A 22,879-nucleotide genomic window follows, 5' to 3' on the forward strand; every position below is an offset into this window, starting at 1 on the left:
TTCAGGCTGTTATCTTAATATAATCTAGAATAAATACATATTTTTTGCTGGCTTTCTTACAATTAGGATTTTTCATTAATATAATTGACACATAACATTTTATAAATTTAGGTGTACAATGTGTTGATTTGCAATATGCAATATGACCAATCATTCATATACTTTTAAATTTTAGAATTTACAATCTTATTCTGAGTAGCATATATATCCTTTCACTCTCCTCATGTTCTATTGCTCAAAACTCAATCTATTCACAAAGGCAAAACTCCTTTTGAAATAAAGGCTAACATCTCACACGTAATTTTCAGTACATTCTTAGGTGAGTTTTTTTGTTTTTTTTAGTGAAAGCAACTGGGCAAGTGACTTAACATGGTATATTATGTTTTGATAACTAAACATGCACAGAAAATCCAAAAGGCTTTATTTTTAACTGTTCATCAAATCCTAAATAGGTTATGACAGCATACTGGTAAATTAAAGATAGGCTTAAACACATTCCCATTTAGGGGCGCCTGGCTGGCTCAGTCCGGTAGAGCACGTAATGCTTGATCTCAGGGTTGTAAATTCAAGACCCATGTTGAGTGTAAAGATTACTTAAAGAAAAAGCACTCCTATTTAATTAATAACTATAGGTTGTAACATCTGACACTGGACAATTAAATAACATGATTTTATGTTTGTCTAAGCTACACAGCAAACAAATTCTAAAGCATATTTACCTATAAAATCTATTTATCAATTTCTTAAAATTTTGTTTTGGGAAACAGAGAGTAGGACAGACAAAAGTGAAGGAAAAGCTTTCAATACTTACCGAGTATATGAACAACTAAAATCTCTTACCGTCAAAAGTTTCAGAGACAACCCTTTTTTCCACAATAATCAAAGTCATTCAACCAAACCACTAAGATGAATTGCTGTAGGACTGATATTTCTGCATCTTTTTCTCACTACAAACTGTCTATAGTTACAAATCATTTAGTGCTAAGAATCATAACCAAGAAATTCTAGTCAATGGTTCAAACACACGTTTGAATACCTACTTTACACACCAATACCTTAATAAGCTTGTACTGTATCACTGGGGTAGCATCTTTATGATTTCAATAAATAACTAGACATTCTATCCATGAATATCTCTAGACACTTATTTCAAGCTCAACCCCTGGCTGTTTGCCACACATCTGCTGCCATTAGCAAAATTAAAACTAATTTTACTAAAATTTAAAACATCTGAATGCTCCTTAAAAACTTAAGGATTCCTTAGCAAGTCTCCTGCCTCTTAATGAGCTGCTCCTGACTTTACCATGTGATCTGAATTATTCAAAAGTCAATCTCAAACCCTTAAATATACAAATTATCTTTCAATCAAGCAATTACTTGCTGTCTATCTGATGGCTAACAACGTCTAATTTGGCTTAAGAAAATTCTGAAAAATTGAGCCCAAAATAAAACCATCAATAAACAATGTATTTCTAATATAAGAAAATAAGCTTACATTTTTATTTGTCAGAAGGAAAAAGAAACCTGGTCATGGATTTCAATTTCAAGGCTTTTATATAGCAGAAACAACATTAAGTATTTTTGCCTGAATCTATGTTCACCTCGGAAGAGTATTATAACATATTTTACCTTTAATTATATTATTTCATCACTTGTTTCTCCTCCCATTTCTTTTCTTTTTTTAATGTTTATTTATTTTGAGAGAGAGGAAGAGCATGTGTGCACACATGAGAGCAGGAGAAAGACACAGGGAGGGAGGGAGAGAGAATCCCAAGCAGGCCCTGTGCTGAGTGTGGAGCCCTATACGGGGCTCGATCTCACAATCACAAGATCAGGACCTGAGCCAAAATCAGGAGTGGGCCACTTAACCAACTGAGCCACCCAGGCATCACTCTTCTTGCATTCTATGTTCCAATAAATATTCTGGAACTCAGGGACGCATCATAATCTCCATCCCTTCATCTTCTAATATCAAACTCTCAATCAGTATTTCTCCCTGAAGTTCTCCATCATCACAACAAAAAGAAGAAATTGGCTAAAACTCCACAGTAAGCCCCAAAAGAGAATGGGGCTTAGGGAAAAGCATGAAAAACAGGCATTATAAGCATAAGTACAGGTTTCTCAAGGAATCTATAAAATATTCCCAGGTGAAAGACACCCAACTAAAAAAGAGTGTCTTAAAATGTTTATTATTCCTGAAACACTCTCCTTTTCTGACATCATATTCTCCATTTTTCTCCTACCTCTCCAAGCTGCACCTCCATAAGTATTCTTCGCATCTTTGCTTCTTCCACCTGTCCCTTATTTATTGAGGATTTCTGTACTAGAAAACCTTATCACCTCACTCTAAACTCCCTTCCTGTACTGTCTCAAACATACTCATGACTTCAGTAACCTCCTAGGTAGAGATAGTAACTACTCCTAAATCTCTCCCCAAGTTAGAACTTGGCATTTCACTCATTTAGAAATATTTATTAAACTACTACTATGTGCAAACCACTGCTCTAGCCACTGAGGTTCCTATTATCAAGTGAAATAAGTAAATAAATATTGAAAATATCTATCAGTATTAAGTGCTACCTACACAGAGAATTAAGATTAGGCTAATATTAAAGGCTGGGTGGCTACTTTAGGTGAAGTGATTAAAGAATGACTTTGTGCAGAGTTGGCATTTCAACTAAGACGTAAATGACCAGAAGAGGTCAGCCATGTGTAGAAGGGCACCTTGGAAACAGAAAGCAACTAGAGCAAAGGTCCTAAACAAGAACAAGGTTTATATTTTCTAAGACCAAAAGGAAGCTGGATTGGCTGAAACATAATGATCAAGAAAAAGAATGAAAGCACAGAGCTCAGGAAGGCTATTGCAGTAATCCAGTCAAGAGATAATGAGGTATCACAAAACAAAAGTAGTACACCCAAGGCACATGGGCGGCTCAGTCAGTTAAGTGTCAAACTCTAGATTTCAGCTCAGGACATGATTTCATGGTTGGGTGAGGTCAAGCCCTGAGTGGGGCTCCATGCTAATAGCACAGAGACTGCTTGGGATTCTCTCCCTCCGTCTCTCTGCCCCTCACACATTTTTGCAAACACACATGCTCTCTCTCAAAATAAATATTTTTTTAAAAGGCTAGCCTAATTCTAAAAAAATAAAAAAGAAAAGTAGAATATGAAACTGCCTACCAGTCAGTTCATCTATTAAGATGTCATAGACACACCTACAATTCAGATGTCCAAAACTAAATCAATTTTAGAAGTCAATGAAATAATCTACACAATCACCTAATCCAAAACCAGGCACCGTGCTTTACTTGACCCTCTTCTCTCTTCCCCAAATTCAACCGCCCAATCCAAATTATTTAGCTTCTATATCTCGAGTTCATCTACTCCTTTAAATAAAAAAAAAAGCACTGCCGATGGGCATTGAGGAGGGCACCTGTAGGGATGAGCACTAGTTGTTATATAGAAACGAACTTGACAATAAACTGTTAAAAAAAAAAAAAAGCATTGCCATTAACCTAGTCTGGACCTTCATTTGTATTACTGCTCTCAGTCACCTCCCTTTGCAATAGGTTTTGCAGTCTTCAGCTAATTATCTTTCTAAAATTTTAAATGTAATCAAGTACTCTAATAGAGTCCCACTGCCTACAAAACAAAGTACAGATTCCTGAACAAAACTTTGACCTCCTAATACTCATCCCTTGTGCTCTCAAAACTACTAACCCTGCCACCAGGTCATCTACTAACCAATCACACTAAGTTAGTTGTAGTTTTATCTTCTTTCTCTACCATTCAGCACACCAATACCTAATTTTCTTTTAGGTCCCTAATTACATAAACTTTGTCAACCACTCAACAGTTAGGTACCCCTCCCAAGTGCTCCTGCAGCACACTATTTCCTCTATCATGGTACTTACTCTACAGTATTACATTTGTTTACTTAACTTTGTTTTAGTAATTTCCTATTTTAGTAATAAACCCAGTCATTCTCATTTGCTGCTGTATAAAAAGTGTTCAATAAATACTTTCTGAATAAATTAATGGACAAATAAAGGACTTCATTTTTATGCTGCACAGCAGACTAGATACCCTGAACAATTTTTTTTCAAACACATTACTAAGCTCACAAAAAATGATGTGAAGAGGCTAAAAATGAAAGGAAACCAGGACCTCCACAGAATAAGTGAGAACACCAAAGCTGACTTTTCCCCCAAGATTTCTATTAAAGCTTATAGTCTTCGAGCTTCTACTTCCGTATATGCTAGGGAAATAAGAGACCAGAGAATGAAAACTACACTCTTTTTAAGATGGGGAGTCTAACAGGAGACACCCAGAAAAAAAGCAACACACGGTATAACTCTGAACTGAAAAAAAATACACACCAAAGGGAATAGCAAGAAAGCATATCAGCCTTTACTTTGCTGTTAAACAGTGAAGATGAAAAAAACACCTGAAATCCTAGGGATGTCAGTCCTCACACAAGTTGGCAGTCTACATTCATGCTACCAAAGTGGTCTAAATCGTCTAGAGCAAAGAATTTAATTTAATTTGGTCCCAAGCTATCTTCCCAGCAGCTAACAGAGGCAGAATCAAACTCTATGCAGGAATGCATCTTCAATCCAGAAAGACTGGAAATATAAAACTGCATGGAAAATGAACAACTCTCAGTTAAAAAAAGGATATGGCATCATGACTAAGTACATGAACAGAGGAAAAAGATAATATAGTTAGAACCAAAAAATTTCAGATAGTACAATTTTCACAGAATATAAGACATGTTTAATATGGTAATAAAAGAGAAGTCTGGGTTTATGAAAACATTAAAGAAGAAGAGATCAAACAAGCAAGGTGAAAAATAAAGAACTTCTAGAAATGAAAGATAATCATTGAAAATAAATACCCAACATATCTATCAACCAGTAGATGAGAGGCAACTAACAGGGAATTAGTAAACTAAGCAGACTTACAAAAATAACCCAGAATTCAGGCCAGAAAAATAAAGAAATACAATATGACAAAGAGGCTTAGAGACATAAAAAAATAAAGAAGATCTAACATAATTCTAATTAGAGTTCCAAAAGGAGTAAAAGAGAACTGAAAGAGGGGAGGCTGGCTCGCTGGCTCAGTTGGTGGAGCATGTGACTCTTGATCTCAAGGTTGAAGGTTTCAGTCCTACACTGGGTAAAGAGATTACTTAAAAATAAATAAGTAAATAAAGTTAAAAAAAGAGAAAGAGAGAAAGGATTGAGAGAAGGTAATACTTGAAGGGAGAATGACAGAACTGTAGAATAATACCAATTCTCAGATCCTGGAAGCCCAACAAATCTCAAGCAAAATAAACACACAGTAATACACACCTAATATGCAGAAATACATACACAGTAAAACTGCAGTTTACACCAAAGTAAAGACTTTCAAAATAAAGGTAATCAAACTTAAAAAGCAATAAAATAGAAAAGACATGAGAACAAAAGCATGATATGCAACTTCTTAACAATAATGGGAGCGAAGACACTGTAATAATATCTTAAACGTGCCTTTACCATAAAAAGATCCTCACCTAAAGGAACGTCTATAGAATGTACAGCAGACAGAAAGACCAGAAAAATAAGAAACAGTGGTTTCTTTTCTAAAAAGATTTTAGAAAAATTTAAACAAATAACAAGGTATACTACAGAGAAGGGAAAGAGCAGAACACACACAAAATACTAGCCAATAAATAGCACATAAGTTGGGAGAGAAAGTGACCAGAATTTATTATTTTTTTAAATGTTTTATTTATTTCTAGGAGAGAGAGAGACAGCGTGAACAGGGGAGGGTCAGAGACAGAGGGAGACACAGACTCTGAAACAGGCTCCAGGCTCCGAGCTGGCAGTCAGCACAGAGCCCGACGCGGGGCTCGAACCCACGAACCGCGAGACCATGACCTAAGCGAAAGTCGGACACTTAACCAACTAAGCCACCCAGGCGCCCCAGTGACCAGAATTTAAAGCATTCTAAGTTCTTTATATTTTTCACAAAAAAATGTAAACTTTTCAATTGCCTTTAGATGTTGAAGTGCATAGAGTATGTAACTCTCAAATGAGTGCGTGTATGTGTGTGTGTGTGTTTAGGGGAGCAGGGACAATGCAACGANAAAAAAAAAAAAAAGATAAAAAACACAAGAAGCTCATGATACAATGGCAGATATATATCCAAACATATCAGTGATAACAGTAAATGTAAACAGACTAAATTTCCAAATAAAAGACAAAGATTATCAAATCAGGACAAAAAAAGGTTACAAAGGATGGGAAAATTTATACCAGGCAAGTACTAATAAAATCTGATGGAGATATCACTAAAAAAAATTTGCTACATAAAAATAATGACTGTAATTCATCAGTGTTATATAACATTTCTAAATGTATATGTATCTAATAACATAGCCTCAAAATATATAAAGCAAAATTTAAGGAGAACTATTAAAGGAAAATCTGTCAACTCTACAAGAGCTATCATAGCTTAAAAGCCTACTTTAAAAAAGAAGGAAAGTTCAGAACTAATAAGCAAAATAGCTACTTGATAATTTATTTTTTTAACTTTAAATCTTTTTTAAAATGTTTATTTTTAAGAGAACAAGAGTGCAAACGGGTGAGGGCCAGAGGGAGAGGGGGATAGAGGATCTGATGCAGGCTGTGGGCTGACAGCAGCGAGCCTAATGCAGTCTAGAACCCACGAATAGTGAGATCATGACTGCCAAAGTTGGGATGCTCAACTGACTGAACCACCCAGCCACCCCAGTAGAAGATATTTTAAGAATGAATGACAGAGTAAACACAAAGAAAGCAGAAAGATTTAATTAAGGTAAAAGTAAAACTTAATAGGAAATAAACATACAATTTAAAGGTTCAAAGAAAGAATTATTACTCAGAAAATAATAAAATGGACAGAGCTCTGGCAAGAATAATCAAGAAAATGACAAATACCATTAGGAATGAAAAAAGGGATATAACTATAAATGCTGCTCAGAGTATACAAGCAGGGTATCATGAACTTGAACCAATAAAGTAAAAATTTAGTTTAAGCCAGGAAACTCCCAGAAAAAAATAGAAATTACCAAAACTGACTCAAAAAGAAACAGAAAAACTAAATGAAAGTAAATCAGCAGCTTAAGAGCTTTCCACAAAGTAAATACTAATTCCGAAAGTTTTGTACAAAAGTTCTATGGAACATTTAAGGGACAAATAATCTTATTCAAGCTATTTCAGTAGAACAAGAAATGATTTTTTTAAACATATTTATTCATTTTTGAGAGACAGAGCATGAGTGGGGGAAGGAGCAGAGAGAGAGAGAGAGAGAGACAGACAGACAGACAGGCAGACAGACAGAATCTGAAGCGGGCTCCAGGCTCTACTGTCAGCACAGAGCCCAATGTGGGGCTCAAACTCACAGATAGCTAGATCATGACCTGAGCTGAAGTCGGACACTTAACCGACTGAGCCACCCAGGCACCCTGAAAAAAAAATGATTTTAAAGATTTATACATACCTGTTTCATCAAATGATGGTACTTTTTCCACTCTGAGAATTTGTGATCCTTGTCCTTCTTTCTGAACATCTGTAGAGTACGACTTCACTTGATTCAGTGTACAAATGTATGGGTGACTACAGGGAACCATGTTTGAAAGGCTTCCCAATGTCACTAAATGCAGCCATTCTACAAGAAAAAAAAATTAATTTCAAACTCACAAGGATTTTATACCCAATAAAACATACCTACTAGAATTAGAAAAATAATAATTTTACAGAATAACAATAAAACTTTCATGCTGCTAAATATCCAATGCACAATGCTAACCCACCCTCTGCACCGAGGTGTTTCATTGACCCCTAGGCTTATGGGAACCACATTCTGTAAAGAAAAAAAAACAATAATATCCCTATTTTCTCTAATTTGTAAACTTATTTATATGGAAACTTTTAAAATATATAAAATCAGATAAGACATTCTGATTATTGATTTTTCACCTGTTCTGAAAGGTCTCTGGAATTCAGTACTTTTATTCTGTATGCTGGTTGCATGCTAAAAAAATGTTGGCATAACGTACTTTTCAGAATAGAGAACTCTAAAGGGGTTGGGGGGAGGTCAAAAGGGCTTCCTATTCAAAATTACCATGTCCTCCTTCTGCCAGCTAGAGATTTATTCCTCTTTCATTTCACAATCACTAAGTGAATTATACTAATCAGTCATTCACAGAGTCACTGATTTTTTTTTTTAATCAGATAATTAGATCAACATTTGGTAAGATTCCTCAGTATACAGGAATTCTAATTGAGGGAAGAATAGAAGACTAATTACAAAACACTTCAGCTGCTGCATCTGGGTGACTGTGGGCTCTGGAGGGCTGAAATACAGAAGAAAAATATATTCTACATTTGCACTGAAGTAGTAGAAAACTAAATATATCTGTCTCTACTCTCATGTGACCCTTTCTCTTTTTTACTATGAGTACTCAAACCCTGAAAACCTTGTTAATAATTTACATCTTTTCTAAAGCATCAGATGAAATAATGAAGTTGTATCATTAGAGATAGTCAAGCTTCTCTAGTGGAGAGTTAAGCTTTTAAGGGTTCAAACTTTCCTTTTTTTTTTAAAGTAATCTCTCCACCCAATGTGGGGCTTGAACTCATGACTGTGAAACCAAGAGTCACATGTTCTACCAATTAACCCACCCAGACATTCCAAGGGTTGAAACTTTTCTAATTGTATAATGATTTTCCAAAAATAGTAATTCATGTATGTGCACGTTTAGATGTACACCTTCTGAAATCAGGAAAAATAAACCTTTTTTAATGGCTCAGGGACTTCATCACGAATGTAAGTTATTGTGAACGTTCAAGATAATTTGAAAAGTATGAGGAACATGAAGCAGCATAAGTATCCACTCAAGTTTCAGGCGTGGATTTTTTTTTTTTAATTTCCTGGTGTCAACTTAATTTTTCATTTACTTGGTAATTGCTGAAGGCCCGGTATATTTTTGGTCATTTGGTATTTCTTAAAGGCTAAGTAAAGCAAATATAACAATGTATCTTCTTGCACATTAAAATATGTACTCTACTAGCAGGGAGCTTGGGTGGCTCAGTTGGTTGAGCATCTGACTCTTGATTTCGGCTCAGGTCATGATGCCAGGGTAGTGCGGCCAAGCCCCCCATCAGACTCCACACATGGAGCCTGCTTAAGATTCTCTGCCTCTCTCCCCGGTCTCATGCTGTCTGTCTGTCTGTCTGTCTCTCTCTCTCTCTACTATAAAAATTAGGGGCACCTGGATGGCTCAGTCGGTTAAGCGTCAGACTCTTTCAGCCCACGTCATGATCACACAGTTTGTGGCATCAAACCCTGCATCAGGCTCTGTGTTGGCAGTGTGGAGCCTGCTTGGGGTTCTCTCTCCCCTGCTCTGGCTGCCACTCCCCCCTCACACACTCTCAAAATAAATAAAGTTAAAAAAAATTTTTAAGAACAAATTTAAAAAAAATAAATTCTTAAAAGAAATACAATTTAAAAATAAAATATGTAGTCTACCAGTAAAATTAGTGAAGCAAGGGCTAAAGCAAAACCTAAAAAACTCACCCTCAAGGAAGGCATCTTGTTTATTACCAAGGCCACTTGTATTTGGATTTCTCAGTCTGATTCAAAGTATCTCTTGTGATTATTACCTAACAAAGGCAATTTGCCACCAATACTTTTTTTTTTCCCACCCAGTGGTCAGATGCTTTTATAGGAATGGTACCAAAATGTTTAAACAGGGAATATTCCACAGTCTAAAAATCCATCCTCAGAAGATGACAATGTTTCTGTGATTGATCCTAGATGTTTTTCAAGTTTCTCCTTAGTTTCTCAAACATTAAAGAAAATTTCAAACATGTGCAAAGGTAGAAAAAAGCAGTACAATATATGTCCACATATTCATTGCTCACCTTCAGCAATTATCAGCTCATAGTCAACCTTGTCTTATTCCTTACCTGCACCTATATCTTTTCACCTCTATGTTAATTTGATGAAAATCTGAGACAAAATAATTTCACTCATAAATATTTCTGTATGTATTCTAAGAGACAAGAACTTTTTAAAAACACAGCCAAACTACCATTACAAAAAAAAAAAAAACAATGCTGTATATCATCAAATATCTTCAATTTCCAACTGTTACAACTTTTGTGTGTATGAACAGATCCTAGTAAGATCCACATATTAGGGTTGATGCAGATGTCTTTTAAGTCTCTTTTAAGCTACAAGATGTCTTTTTTAAACCTTATTGTTTCTTAAAGTTTATTTATTTTTGAGAGAGAGAGAAAGAGCGAGCGCAAGAGTGAGCACACCCAAGTGGGGCGGGGACAGAGAGAGGGAGGAGGGGAGAGAATCCTAAGCAGGCTTTGCACTGTCATCATGGAGTCATGAGATCATAACCTGAGCCAAAATCAAGAGGCGCCCACACACCTGACTGAGCCACCCAGGCACCTCTAAGAGCAATTTTTAAATTTTTAAATTGAAGAAGCAAAGTTTTGTCCTAAATTTTTGTCCCAGTATTTTTCCAGTCTGAATTTTGCAGATTTCATTCTCATGGTGTTGCTTAATCTGTTCCATAAATCGAAGGCTATAAAGGCTTTATCNGAGAGAGAGAGAGAGACAGAGCATGAGCAAGGAAGGGGCAGAGAGCAAGAGTGAGACACAGAATCTGAAACAGGTTTCATTCAGGCTTTGAGCTGTTAGCACAGACCACAACACGCGGCTCAAACTCCTGAGCCGTGAGATCATGACCTGAGCCAAAGTTGGACACTTAACCGACTGAGCCACACAGGCACCCCTAAATTCTGCTATTAGGATGCTACCACTTATTATGCAGTGATGAGTTCTTTCATCAGGAGCCACATAATATTTGGTTGACTATTTGTGTAGTGTCAGCTTTGTTCAATGCCCATAACCACTTATCCATTAGGTGGTTACAAATGGCGATATTCAAATTTATCACTTCTTCATTTGTTAGTCAGGATATTTCTACAAAAAGAAAATACTGGTTATTCAACAGTATATTTCACAAAGGAAAATCAGGCTAAATGCTTAATTCTCTCTTTATCAGTTCTCATAATAAAGAGTTCACTACCTGCCATCCTGAAGTAGTGACATATTAATTTGTGTATATAACATTGTTATTTCATAGATTAAGTATTATTTGATATATTTCAATCCATTTCAGTCACTCTGATTAATAGTTAAGCTGTCCCATTTCTGACCAGTAGGGGTCTCTTCAAATTGATTCCTGTGTCCTGACAGTTTCCTAGTAATAATCTTTGATAGCTTCCTTGCTAGCTGTTCTTGAAAAATCCTTAATTTTTAACTTCAGAAAAATTTCAGGTATCAGCAACTTTAAAAGTACACATTTGGCATTAACACAAGATCAAAAACTACACAAAATGTGCAGAGTACACTACCACCTTTAACATTTTATACTCTAAAAAATATACAGGACCACATTTTATTCAAGAAAGGAAGTTTTATCTAACACACAGCAATAGCAACACAACCTTTTTAAAATAAATAAATAGGGGTGCCTGAGTGGCTCTGTGGATTAAGCATCCGACTTTGGCTCAGGTCATGATCTCACGGTTTATGAGTTCAAGCCCCGCATCGGGCTCTGTGCTGACAGCTCAGAGCCTGGAGCCTGCTTCAGATTCTGTGTCTCCCTCTCTGCCTCTCCCACTCACTTCTGTCTCTCTCGCTCCCAAAAATAAATAAACATTAAAAATTATTTAAAAAATAAACGGGCGCCTGGGTGGCTTAGTCGGTTAAGCGTCCCACTTTAGTTTAGGTCATGATCTCGCGGTTCGTGGGTTCGAGCCCCGCGTCGGGCTCTGTGCTGACTGCCAGCTCAGAGCCTGGAGCCTATTTCAGAGTCTGTGTCTCCCTCTCTCTCTGACCCTCCCCTGCTCATGCTGTCTCTCTCTCTCTCCCCTAGGAAAAAAAAAAAAAAATTAAAAAAAATAAAATAAAATAAAAAACCATTTTTAAATAAATTATCGAATTCATTAATTCTAAGAGGCAGAAAGATAGTAACAACCATTGCTGATAACTACTAGTCCTCTCTCTTCAACCTGATTTGTTACCCAGCACTTGCTCTGGCTTTCAGAGAAATCAGCCTTCTTTTTCAGACTACAACACAGCACAAGACACTCTTTTGGTCTCATGCAAACTGACATTTCTGTCTACTGTGTATGCTGCTTCTGCAACAACCATAACTAAACACAAACAAAAAAAAATTTCTTGCAATTTGTCATGTTTTCTTACTGGCTAGTTTAAGAGGAATAGAGTTAAACTTGTAGCCTAAGTCTTCCAGAAATCGGTCTCTTTAAGAGACTATTTCAGTAGTTTCTCCCCCATATTCTTAAAGGGCTGATGTACCAAAAACTAAGTAATTGTTACACTGAATTCTAAAGAGGTTAGTGTGAACTTAAAATACACAATAACAGCAGAAGCATTCTGGGCTCATAAAATACACAATACAGACTGCAAAAAAAGTTCTTCATGATAATATTTATCATGGCAAAAACTGGAAACCTAAATGTTTCCTAATAGACAAAAATTAAATTATAATATCCCTGTATTTTTGTGTATACATTAAAAACGATTATGAATGTGGAATAATAGACAATATTACATTAAAAAAGCAAAATAACATAGGATTTCAACTTTTAAAATATGTGACTAGGGGTGCCGGGGGGCTCCATCAGTTAAGCACTCACTCTTGATTTCGGCTCAGGTCATGATCTCACAGTTCTCAAGTTCAATCCTCACATCAGGCTCCAAGCTGACAGTGCAGAGCCTGCTTGGGATTGATTCTCTCCCTCTCTCTGTGCTTACCCCACTCTTGTTCTCTCTCTTAAAATAAACAAACATTTTAAAAATTTGACTAGGGGTGGGCACCTGGGTGGCTCAGTCAGTTAAGAGCCTGTCTCTTGATTGCACTGCAGGTCTTGATGTCAGGGTCATGAGTTCAAGCCCCGCATTGGGATCCATGCTGGGCATGAAGCCTACTTTTAAAAAAATAACAAAATAAACAAAAATAAAAATGTGATTGGGGAGGGGGGGCTGTTAAGATGGCAGTGTAGTAGCAGAACCTGATTTTCTGAACACCCAGGAAATCTATGTGAGAACTAAGAGAACAACCTGCAACTAGAGGGAGAAAAGAAGCCAAATTGTGGAAGGCAGGATATGAAGAGATGGGATTTGCGGGAGAAAAGAATGAGTGGTACTGTGGATGGGAGGGAGCCCTGATCAAGGAGAGGGAGGAGAGGAGGAAAAGAGACACGGAGGGAGAGGAGGGGGAGGGAGGGAGGGAGAGAACATGCAAGTGAGAGTGAGCAGGGCACAGGACACTGCACAAGAAAAATACTTCCCCAAAACCACTGATGGGGAAAACGACAAGGGCTGATAATCCCAAGTTTTTACAAGCAGCAGAGCTTAAAGTCTGAGGTTTTAGAAGTCCTCACCACTGCTGGGGTGGAGCCTGGGGATCACAGAGGTGCTCCCGTGCAGGAGGACAGAGCTGGGTGCAGACAGCGTGGGTCACACTGAGAGGGACCGTACCCCTTCTTGGAGTGCATTTGGGAGAGGTGGCACTGCCTCTCCAGGGACAAAAAAGTCAGCAGACACCACTGAGCTGCCTTGTTCATTAGCCTAAGAGCAGAGGCAGCTGCTCAGGGCACCTATGATGGACACTGGCTTTCTGCTGCACTTCACCATAAACTCCAAGCTTCTGAGCATTCATACAACAGCCCTGCTGGGTCCCTAAAATTTGGAGTTTTGAAACCCAGCCAGTGCACCTGACATAAAAGATAGGAACACTGCACCTGGTGGACAGAGAGCCCAGACACGGTGAAGGCAGAGATCTGAGGGAAGCCTGGGACAAATGAGGGGAGAATGTTTGCTCTTGTGGAAGGGTTTCCTGAACAGCTAAAGGCATGAACTCCCCTCTCTGGGGACTAGAGAGCCGCTCCCCCCTTCAGCACAAAGGGACTTCAGTGAGCAGCAAAGCGTCCACAGTGGAGGTTCGAGCCACTTTCACCAAGCCCTTCCCCTCTGTGCTCTGCAGTGCTTCTCAACGAGGACAAGTGTGCCTGATAGAGCAGCAGTGGGCCACTCTTGCAGAAGACCAGCACAACCTCTCACCCCCCACACGCAACAAATCTACTGATCACAGAGTGCTACAAAGCTTCATTCATTCTAGGGGAAATAGGATCCAGCCTCCTTTAACAATGAGCCAACCAAAACATACCTAGTTAAAACTTACCACATGGTAGACAAGGTCAAAACACTCCCCAGTGCAGCACAGAGAAACTGTGTGGAAGACTGACCTGAGGGAAAAAACAGCTAAAACACAACAGCAAAGTACACAAAGCATACACCAGAAACATTTCCTGAAGCATCAGGCCCTAGACAGTATGACTTCTTACTACAGCCATTGCTCTCAGAAGCAGGAAACATAACAGGCTCTTCTAACACACAGAAAACAGAGACCTAGACAAAATGGCAAGATGGAAGAATTCATCCTGAAAGAAAGCACAAGAGGTCACAGACAGGGATCTAATCAAAACACATATATGCCTGAAGCAGACTTTAAAAACAACAATCATAAGGATACTTGCCGGGCCTGAGAAAGGCATATAAAACCAGTAAGTCCCTTACCACAAAGGTAAAAGACCTAAAAGCTAGTCAGGCTGAAACAAAAATGCTATAACTGATATGCAAAATGACTGGATGGAAGAAGCAAAGAAACAAGTAAGTGATCCAGAAGGTAAAAAGACAGAGAATAATACAGCTGAAAAGAAGAGGGAAAGGAAAATATCAGATCACATATGTAGATGTAGGGTACACAGCAACTCCATAAAGCATAATTACATTCGTATCATAGGAGTTCCAGATTAAGAAGGAAAATTTCAGCAAATAATAGCTGAAAACTTCCCTAATCTGGGAAAGGAAACAGACACCCAAATCCAAGAGGCACAGAGAACTCCCATCAAAATCAAGAAAAGCAGGCCAACAACAAGATATAATCATAATAAAATTTACAAAATACAAAGATAAGAATCCTAAAAGCAGCAAAGGAGAAGATATCCCTGACCTAATAAGAAAAGACAAAGTTAGTAGCAGATCTCCACAAAAACTTGGCCGACCAGAAGGGAGAGGCATGATATATTCAATATGCGGCCAAGAATACTTTATCCAGCAAGGCTACTACTCAGGACAGGAGAGATAAAGAGCTTCTGAACAAAAACTAAAGGAGTTTATGACCACTAAACCAGTCCTGCAGGAACTATTAAGGGGACTCTTTGAGCAGGAAGGACAGACCAAAAGCAACAAAGACTAGAAAGGAACAAAGAAAATCTCCAGAAACACTGACATTATAGGTAATACAATTCATATTATATTTACAGGCACTAAATTCATATCAATAATCACTTGGAATGTAAATAGACTAACTGTTCCAATCAAAAGACAGAGGGTATCAGAATGGACAAAAGAAAAAAAAAGAAAAAGAAAAAACCTAAGACCTATCTATATGCTACCTACAAGAGACTTATTTTAGACCTAAAGACACCTCCAGCTGAAAACTGAGGGAACAGAAAACCATTTATTATGCTAATGGTTATCAAATGAAAGCTGCAGTAGCCATACTTTTATATCAGACAAACTAGATTTTAAACCAAAGGCTGTAACAAGAGATGAAGAAAGGTACTATATGATAATAAAGAGATCTAATCAACAAGATCATCTAACAACTACAGATATTTATGCCCTCAAGTTGGGAGAAACCAAATACATAAATCAATTAATGACAAAGAAACTCGTTGATAACAATACAATAATAGTAGGGACTTAAACACACTACTTACAGCAATGGACAGATCATCTAAGCAGAAAATCAACAAGGAAACAAAGGCTCTGACCAGATAAACTTAACAGATACATTCAGACCAGTGCATCCTAAAGCAGCAGAATACACATTCTTTTCCAGTGCACATGAAACATTCTCCAGAGTAGATCACATATTGGGTCGCAAATCAGGCTTCAACAAGTATAAAAACTGGGATCATACCATGCATATTTTCAGACCACAATGCTATGAAACTTAAAGTCAAGCACAAGAAAACATTTGGAAAGACCACAAATACATGGAGGTTAAGATCATCATACTAAAATGGGAATGGAAACTGGTGCAGCCACTCTAGAAAACAGTATGGAGATTCCTCAAAAAATTAAAAATAGAACTACCCTAAGACCCAGCAATTGCACTACTAGGTATTTATCCGAGGGATACAGCTATGCTGCTTCGAAGGGGCACATGCACCCCAATGTTCATAGCAGCACTATCAACAATAGCCAAAGTATGGAAAGAGCCCAAATGTCCACTGACAGATGAATGGATAAAGAAGATGTGGTATATATATATATACACAATTAAGTATTACTCAGCAATCAAAAAGAATGAAATCTTGCCATTTGCAACTACGTGGATGAAACTAGGGAGTATCATGCTAAGCAAAAATCAGTCAAAGACAAATATCATATGACTTCACTCATATGAGGACTTTAAGATACAGAACAGATGAAAAGAGGGAAGGTAAGCAAAAATAATATAAAAACAGGGAGGGAGCAGAACATAAGAAACTCTCAAACACAGAGAACGAAGGGTTGCTGGAGGGGTTGTGGGGAGGAGGGGATGAGCTATATGGGGAAGGGGCATTAAGGAATCTACTCCTAAAATTATTGTTACACCGTATGTTAACTAACTTGGATATAAATTTAAAAATAAATAATTATTTAAAAAACCTCAAGTGGAAAATACACTTAAAAATTTAAAGGACAGTAACATACAGCTTGAGTTGAAATGACTGCAAGATTGTTTCAGGATTATAAGACTTCTGCCTAAAAGAAGTTAATACAAAATGTGTTATGGTAAAAAAAAAAAAATCAACCAACGAAAAAATGAAAGGGTTAACCAGGAAATTAAAGAAATTGAAATGTATCTGGAAGCAAATGAAAATGAGAACACAGCAGTCCAAAACCTTTGGGATGCAGCAAAATAAGTCGTAAGAAGGAAGCATACAGCAATATAGGTCTACCTCAAAAAGAAAAAAAGTCTCAAATATACAACCTAAACTTCACCTGTAAGAGCTAAAAAAAGGAACAAATAAAGCCTAAAGCCAGCAGAAAAGAAAAAACATAATTAGTACAGAAATACATGGTACAGAAACAAACAAAAACCCAGTAGAGCAGATCAATGAAACCAGAACTGGTTCTTTGAAAGAATGAATATAACTGGTATACCCCTGGCTAGATTTATCAAAAAGAAAAGAGGAATGACCCAAATAAATAAAATCACAAATGAAAGAGGAGAGATTACAACTAATATCACAGAAATACAATTAAAAGAGATTATGTTATTTTTAAACTTTTGAAGAACCTCCATACGGTTTTCCAGAGTCACTGCACCAGTCTGTATTCCCACCAACAGTACAAAAATGTTCCCATTTCTCCACATCCTCACCAATGTCTGTTGTTTCCTGTGTTGTTAATTTTAGCGATTCTGACAGATATGAGTTGGTACCTCACTGGTTCTGATTTGTATTTCTCTGATGATGAACGATGTTGAGTATCTTTTCGTGTGTCTATTAGTCATCTGGATGTCTTCTTTACAAGAATGTCTATTCAGGTCTTCTGCCCATTTCTTCACCGGATTGTTTTTTGGGTGCTGAGTTTCGTAAGTTCTTTATAGATTTTGGATACTAACCTTTATCCAATATGTCATTTGCAAATATCTTCTCCCATTCCATAGTTTGCCTTTTAGTTTTATTGACTGTTTCCTTCACTATGCAGATGCTTTTTATCTTGATGAGGTTCCAATTAATTCATTTTTGCTTTTGGTTCCCGTGCCTTCAGAGACATGTCTAGAAAGAAGGTGCTGTGGCCAAAGTCAAAGAGGTTGCTGCCTGTTTTCTCCTGTGGGATTCTGATGTTTTCCGGTCTCATATTTAGCTCTTTCATCCATTTTGAATTTATTTTTGTGTATGGTGTAAGGAAGTGGTGTAGGTTCATTCTTCTGCATGTAACTATCCAGTTTTCCCAGTACAATTTCCTAAAAAAAAAAACTGTCTTTTTTCCACTGGATATTCTTCCCTGCTTTGTTGAAAATTAGTTGGTGGGTCCATTTCTGGGTTTTTTATTCCATTCCACTGACCTACAGGTCTGTTCTTGTGCCGGTACCATATTGTCTTGATGATTACAGCTTTGTAATACAGCTTGAAGTCCAGAATTGTGATGCTTCCTGCTTTGCTTTTCTTTTTCAGGATTTCTTGGGCTATTTGGGGTATTTTGTGGTTCCGTACAAATTTTTAAGATTGTTTGTTCTAGCTCTGTGAAGAATGCTAGTGTTATTTTCATAGGATTTGCATTGAAAGGGTAGACTGCTTTGGATAGTATAGACATTTTTAAAATATTTTTTCTTTCAAACCATGAGCATGGAATGTTTTACCATTTCTCTGTGTCTTCAGTTTCTTACAAAAGCTTTCTATAGTTTTCAGCCTACAGACCGTTTACTTCTTTGGTTAGGTTGATTCCTAGGTATCTTATGGTTTTTGGTGTAACTGTAAGTGGGATCAATTCCTTGATTTCTCCTTCTACTGCTTCACTACTGGTGTTGAGAAATTCAACTGAGGGGTGACTGAGTGGCTCAGTTGGTTGAGCGTTCAACTTCAGCTCAGGTCATGATCTCACGGTTCACTGGTTTGGGCACATGTCAGGCTCTGTGCTAACAGCTCAGTGCCTGGAGCCTGCTTCAGATTCTGCGTCTCCCTTTCTCTTTGCTCCTTCCCCTGNACCTGGGCTCTGTCTCTCAAAAATAAATATATGTAAAAAAAAATTTTTTTTAAGTTTTTAATTAAAAAAATGCAACTGATTTCTGTAGGCTGATTTTATATCCTGTGACTTTGCTAACTTCACAGATCAGTTCTAGCAGGTTTTTGGTGGATCATTCAGGTTTTCCACGTAGAGTATCATATCATCTACAGAGAGTAAAAGCTTGACTTCTTCCTTGCTGAATTTGGATGCCTTTTATTTCTTTTTTTCTGAAAAAAAATTAAAAATAGAACTACCCTATAAGCCAGCAATTGCACTAGTAGGTATTTATCCAAAGGATACAAAAATGCTGATTCAAAGGGCACACCCCCCCCCAATGTTAATAGCACTATCAACAACAGCCATGGGGCGCCTGGGTGGTTCAGTGGGTTAAGCCTCTGACTTCAGCTCAGGTCATGATCTCACGGTTTGTGGGTCTGAGCCCCACATCAGGCTCTGTGCTGACAGCTAGCTCAGAGCCTGGGGCCTGTTTCAGATTCTGTATCTCCCTCTCTCTCTGACCCTCCCCTGCTCATACTATCTCTCTCTCTCTCTCTCTCTCTCTCTTTCTCTCTCTCTCAGAAAGAAAGAAAATATTAAACAAAATTAAAAAGAAAAACAATAGCCAAATTACAGAAAGAGCCCAAATGTCCATCAACTGATGAATGGATAAAGACGATGAATGGAATACTTGGTGATCAAAAAGAATGAAATCTTGCCATTTGCAACAACATGGATGGAACCAGAGAGCATTGCTAAGCAAAATCAGAGAAAGAAAATGTCATTTCACTCCGATGTGGAATTTAAGAAACAAAATGATGAACAGAGGAGAAGGGAAGGAAAAATAAGATAAAAAGAGAGGAATGCAAACCATAAGAGACTCTTCAATACAGAAACAAACTGAGGGTCACTGAAGGAGAGGTGGATGGGGGGATGGACTAAACGGATAATGGTCATTAAAGGAAGGCAGTTGTTGGGATGAGCACTGGGTGTTATACGGAAGTGATTAATCACTGAGTTCCAGTCTTGAAAGCAATACTACACTGTATGTTAATTACCTTAAATTTAAATAAAAATTAATTTTAATAAAGAATATTATGAAAAATGATATGCCAACAAATTGGGCAATGGGGAAGAAATGGATAAATTCCTAGAAATCTATAAATGGCCAAAACTGAAAATTTGAACAGACCCATAACCAACAAAGAAATTGAATTAGTAACCAAAAACCTTCCCACAAACAAAAGTCTAAGGCCAAATGGCTTCCTGGGGGAATCCTACCAAACATTTTCTAATATTTATTTAATTTTGAGAGAGACAGAGCATGAGCAGGGGAGAAGCAGAGAGAGGAGACACAGCATCTGAAACAGGCTCTGAGCTATCACCATAGAACCTGACATGGGGCTTGAAGTCACGAACCACGAGATCATGACCTGAGCCAAAACTGGACACTTAACCAACTGAACCATCCAGGTGCCCCAGGAATCCCACCAAACATTTAAAAAAGACTTAATACCTATTCCTCAAATTGGCCCCAAAAAAAGATATAGATGCAAAACTTCCAAATTCATTCTACAAGCAGGAAGTACCTTGATTCCAAAACCAAAGACCCCACTATAAGAGAGAATTACAGGCCAACGTCCCTGATGAATATGTACCCAAAAATTCTCAAAGAGATAGTACCAAATCAAATCCAACAGCTAAATATTAAAAGAATTATTCTCCGCAATCACCACAATCAAGTGGGAGATGTTCCTGGCCTGCAAGGTGGTTCAATATTCACAAATCAATGTGATGCAGCACATTAATAAAAGAAAGGATAAGAACCATATGATACTTTCAACAGATGCAGAAAAACCATTTGACAAAATATATAGCATCCATTCTGCTCTTAACAAAGCAGGGGTAGAGGGAACATACCTCAGAATCACAAAGGCCATATCTGAAAGACCCACAGCTAAGATCATCCTCAACGGAGAAACCTAAGGGCTTTTCCTCTACAATCAGAAACAAGACAGGGATGTCCACTCTCACTGTTATTTAACATAGTACAGTGCTTTAGCATTCCTATTTGCTCCACCCGGATTACTCTTTACCCCAGATCGTCACATGCCTTGACTCAGCCACCACTTCCTTGGCAGATCTAAATGGCCTCTGCAAGCTACTTTTTAGCCCATCACCCTGTTTATTTCTTTTGCAGCACTGAGATATGTTTTCTCACTCTGCCCAGTGAACATCTGTCTTGTTCAGCACTACAGCGCCAGCAACTACAATGCCTGGCACCTCTTTGCTGAACTGAACCTCACTCACAAAAACCTATGAAGCACAGAGTATGATTAGCATCATCTTACAGTTAAAAACATCCTCTCATAAACTTGAACTATACAGACCCATGTTGTCATCCTGCCAAAATGGTCTTCTATAGCTGGCAATGTTCCTGTAACTTATTCAAGGTGGGAGAGGGGACACAACAAAAGTTAAACTTCCACTGTTTTCCTTAGGGTAATAAATCCTACCAGATTAGAGACAGGAATAAAATACAAAATTTAATTTTTTATTTAAAACTACACTGCTATTGGGGCGCCTGGGTGGCTCAGTTGGTTAAGCGTCTGACTTCAGCTCAGGTCATGATCTCATGGTCTGTGAGTTCGAGCCCCGTGTCAGGCTGAGAGCCTGGAGCCTGCTTCAGATTCTGTGCTCTATGCAAAGTCAGAGGAACTTTCAAAAAAGGAAATATTAACTATAGACACTATGTCACATTTTTATTATTTAAAAGGGTTATGTTTGGGGTGGCTGGGTGGCTCAGTTGGTGGATCATTCAACTCTTGATTTCAGCTCAGGTCATGATCTCAAGGTGCGTGAGATGGAGCCCCACATGGAGCCCAATGCAGAGCACAGAGCCTGCTCGAGATTCTCTCTCCATCTGTCTTTGCCACTCTCCTGTCCCCACTCACGGGAGTGGCATATACTCTTACTGTACTTTTTTTCTAGTTTTACCTAGTAGTACAAGAGTAGTACAAGAGTAGTCAGATCACTAAATATTGTTCAAAATGGATTTTTTTTAATGTTGTATATATCACCAGTGCATAATAAAGGCACCAATATATTTGTTTCCAACTCTTCATAACTAAAAATGTTACCAATTTATTACAATGTATAATAAATTTCTGTACACACTGTTAATACCTGTCTGCTTTTTTCTTTAAAGTAAATCATTTTAAATAGAATCATTGAAGGGCGCCTGGGTGGCTTAGTCGGTTAAGCATCTGACTTTCGCTTAGGTCATGATCTCGCGGTTCGTGGGTTCGAGCCCCGCATCGGGCTCTGTGCTGACTACCAGCTCAGAGCCTGGAGCCTATTTCAGTCTGTGACTCCCTCTCTCTCTGACCCTCCCCTGCTCACGCTGTCTCTCTCTCTCTCTCTCCTAGAAATAAATAAAACATTAAAAAATTAAAAAAAAAATAAATAGAATCATTGAGTCAGAAAGTATAAAAAGTTCTTTTTTTTTTTAATGTTTATTTTGAGAGAGACAGGGAGCAAAAGCAGAGGAGGGGCAGAGAGAGGGAAAGAGAGAATCCCAATGAGGCACCTGGGTGGCTCAGTCAGTTATGTGTCCAACTTCGGCTCAGGTCATGATCTTACTATTTGTGGGTTTGAGCCCCGCATAGGGCTCTGTGCTGACAGCTCAGAGCCTGGAGCCTGTTTCAGATTCTGTGTCTCCTTCTCTCTGCCCCCCCCTCCCCCAACTAATGCTCAGTTTCTCTCTCTCTAAAAATAAATAAACATAAAAAAAATTTTTGAAGTCCAAAAACAGAATCCCAAGACATGGGGCTGGATCTGATGAACCCTAAGACCATGACCTGGATGCTCAACCAACTGAGCCACCCAAGCAACCCTAAAGTTTTTTTTTTTTTAATGTTTATTTATTTTTGAGAGACAGCATGAGCAGGGGAGG

The 22,879-nt window shown here is 37.9% G+C and overlaps 1 protein-coding gene across 2 annotated transcripts in view; it reads right to left on the minus strand.

Annotated features, from left to right (window-relative positions):
• SLC30A9 (solute carrier family 30 member 9) overlaps positions 1-17,983 on the minus strand; it is a 77,116-nt gene extending 59,133 nt beyond the window's left edge. The window contains exons 1-2 of one of the 2 annotated variants that reach the window (XM_077758888.1): positions 17,822-17,983; positions 7,528-7,695 (exon numbers count right to left, since the gene is read on the minus strand). In XM_077758888.1, coding sequence (XP_077615014.1) covers positions 7,528-7,695; positions 17,822-17,864 — 211 coding nt within the window. In that variant the 5' untranslated portion in view covers positions 17,865-17,983. Of the gene's footprint in view, positions 1-7,527; positions 7,696-14,320; positions 14,389-17,821 lie in introns of those variants that run through there. The other variant, XM_077758889.1, reaches the window with a different exon arrangement.
• Positions 17,984-22,879: the final 4,896 nt, after the last annotated feature.

Source organism: Crocuta crocuta, unplaced genomic scaffold (genome assembly GCF_008692635.1).
Source record: "Crocuta crocuta isolate KB4526 unplaced genomic scaffold, BGI_CrCroc_1.0 scaffold223, whole genome shotgun sequence".
Lineage (NCBI taxonomy): Eukaryota > Metazoa > Chordata > Mammalia > Carnivora > Hyaenidae > Crocuta > Crocuta crocuta.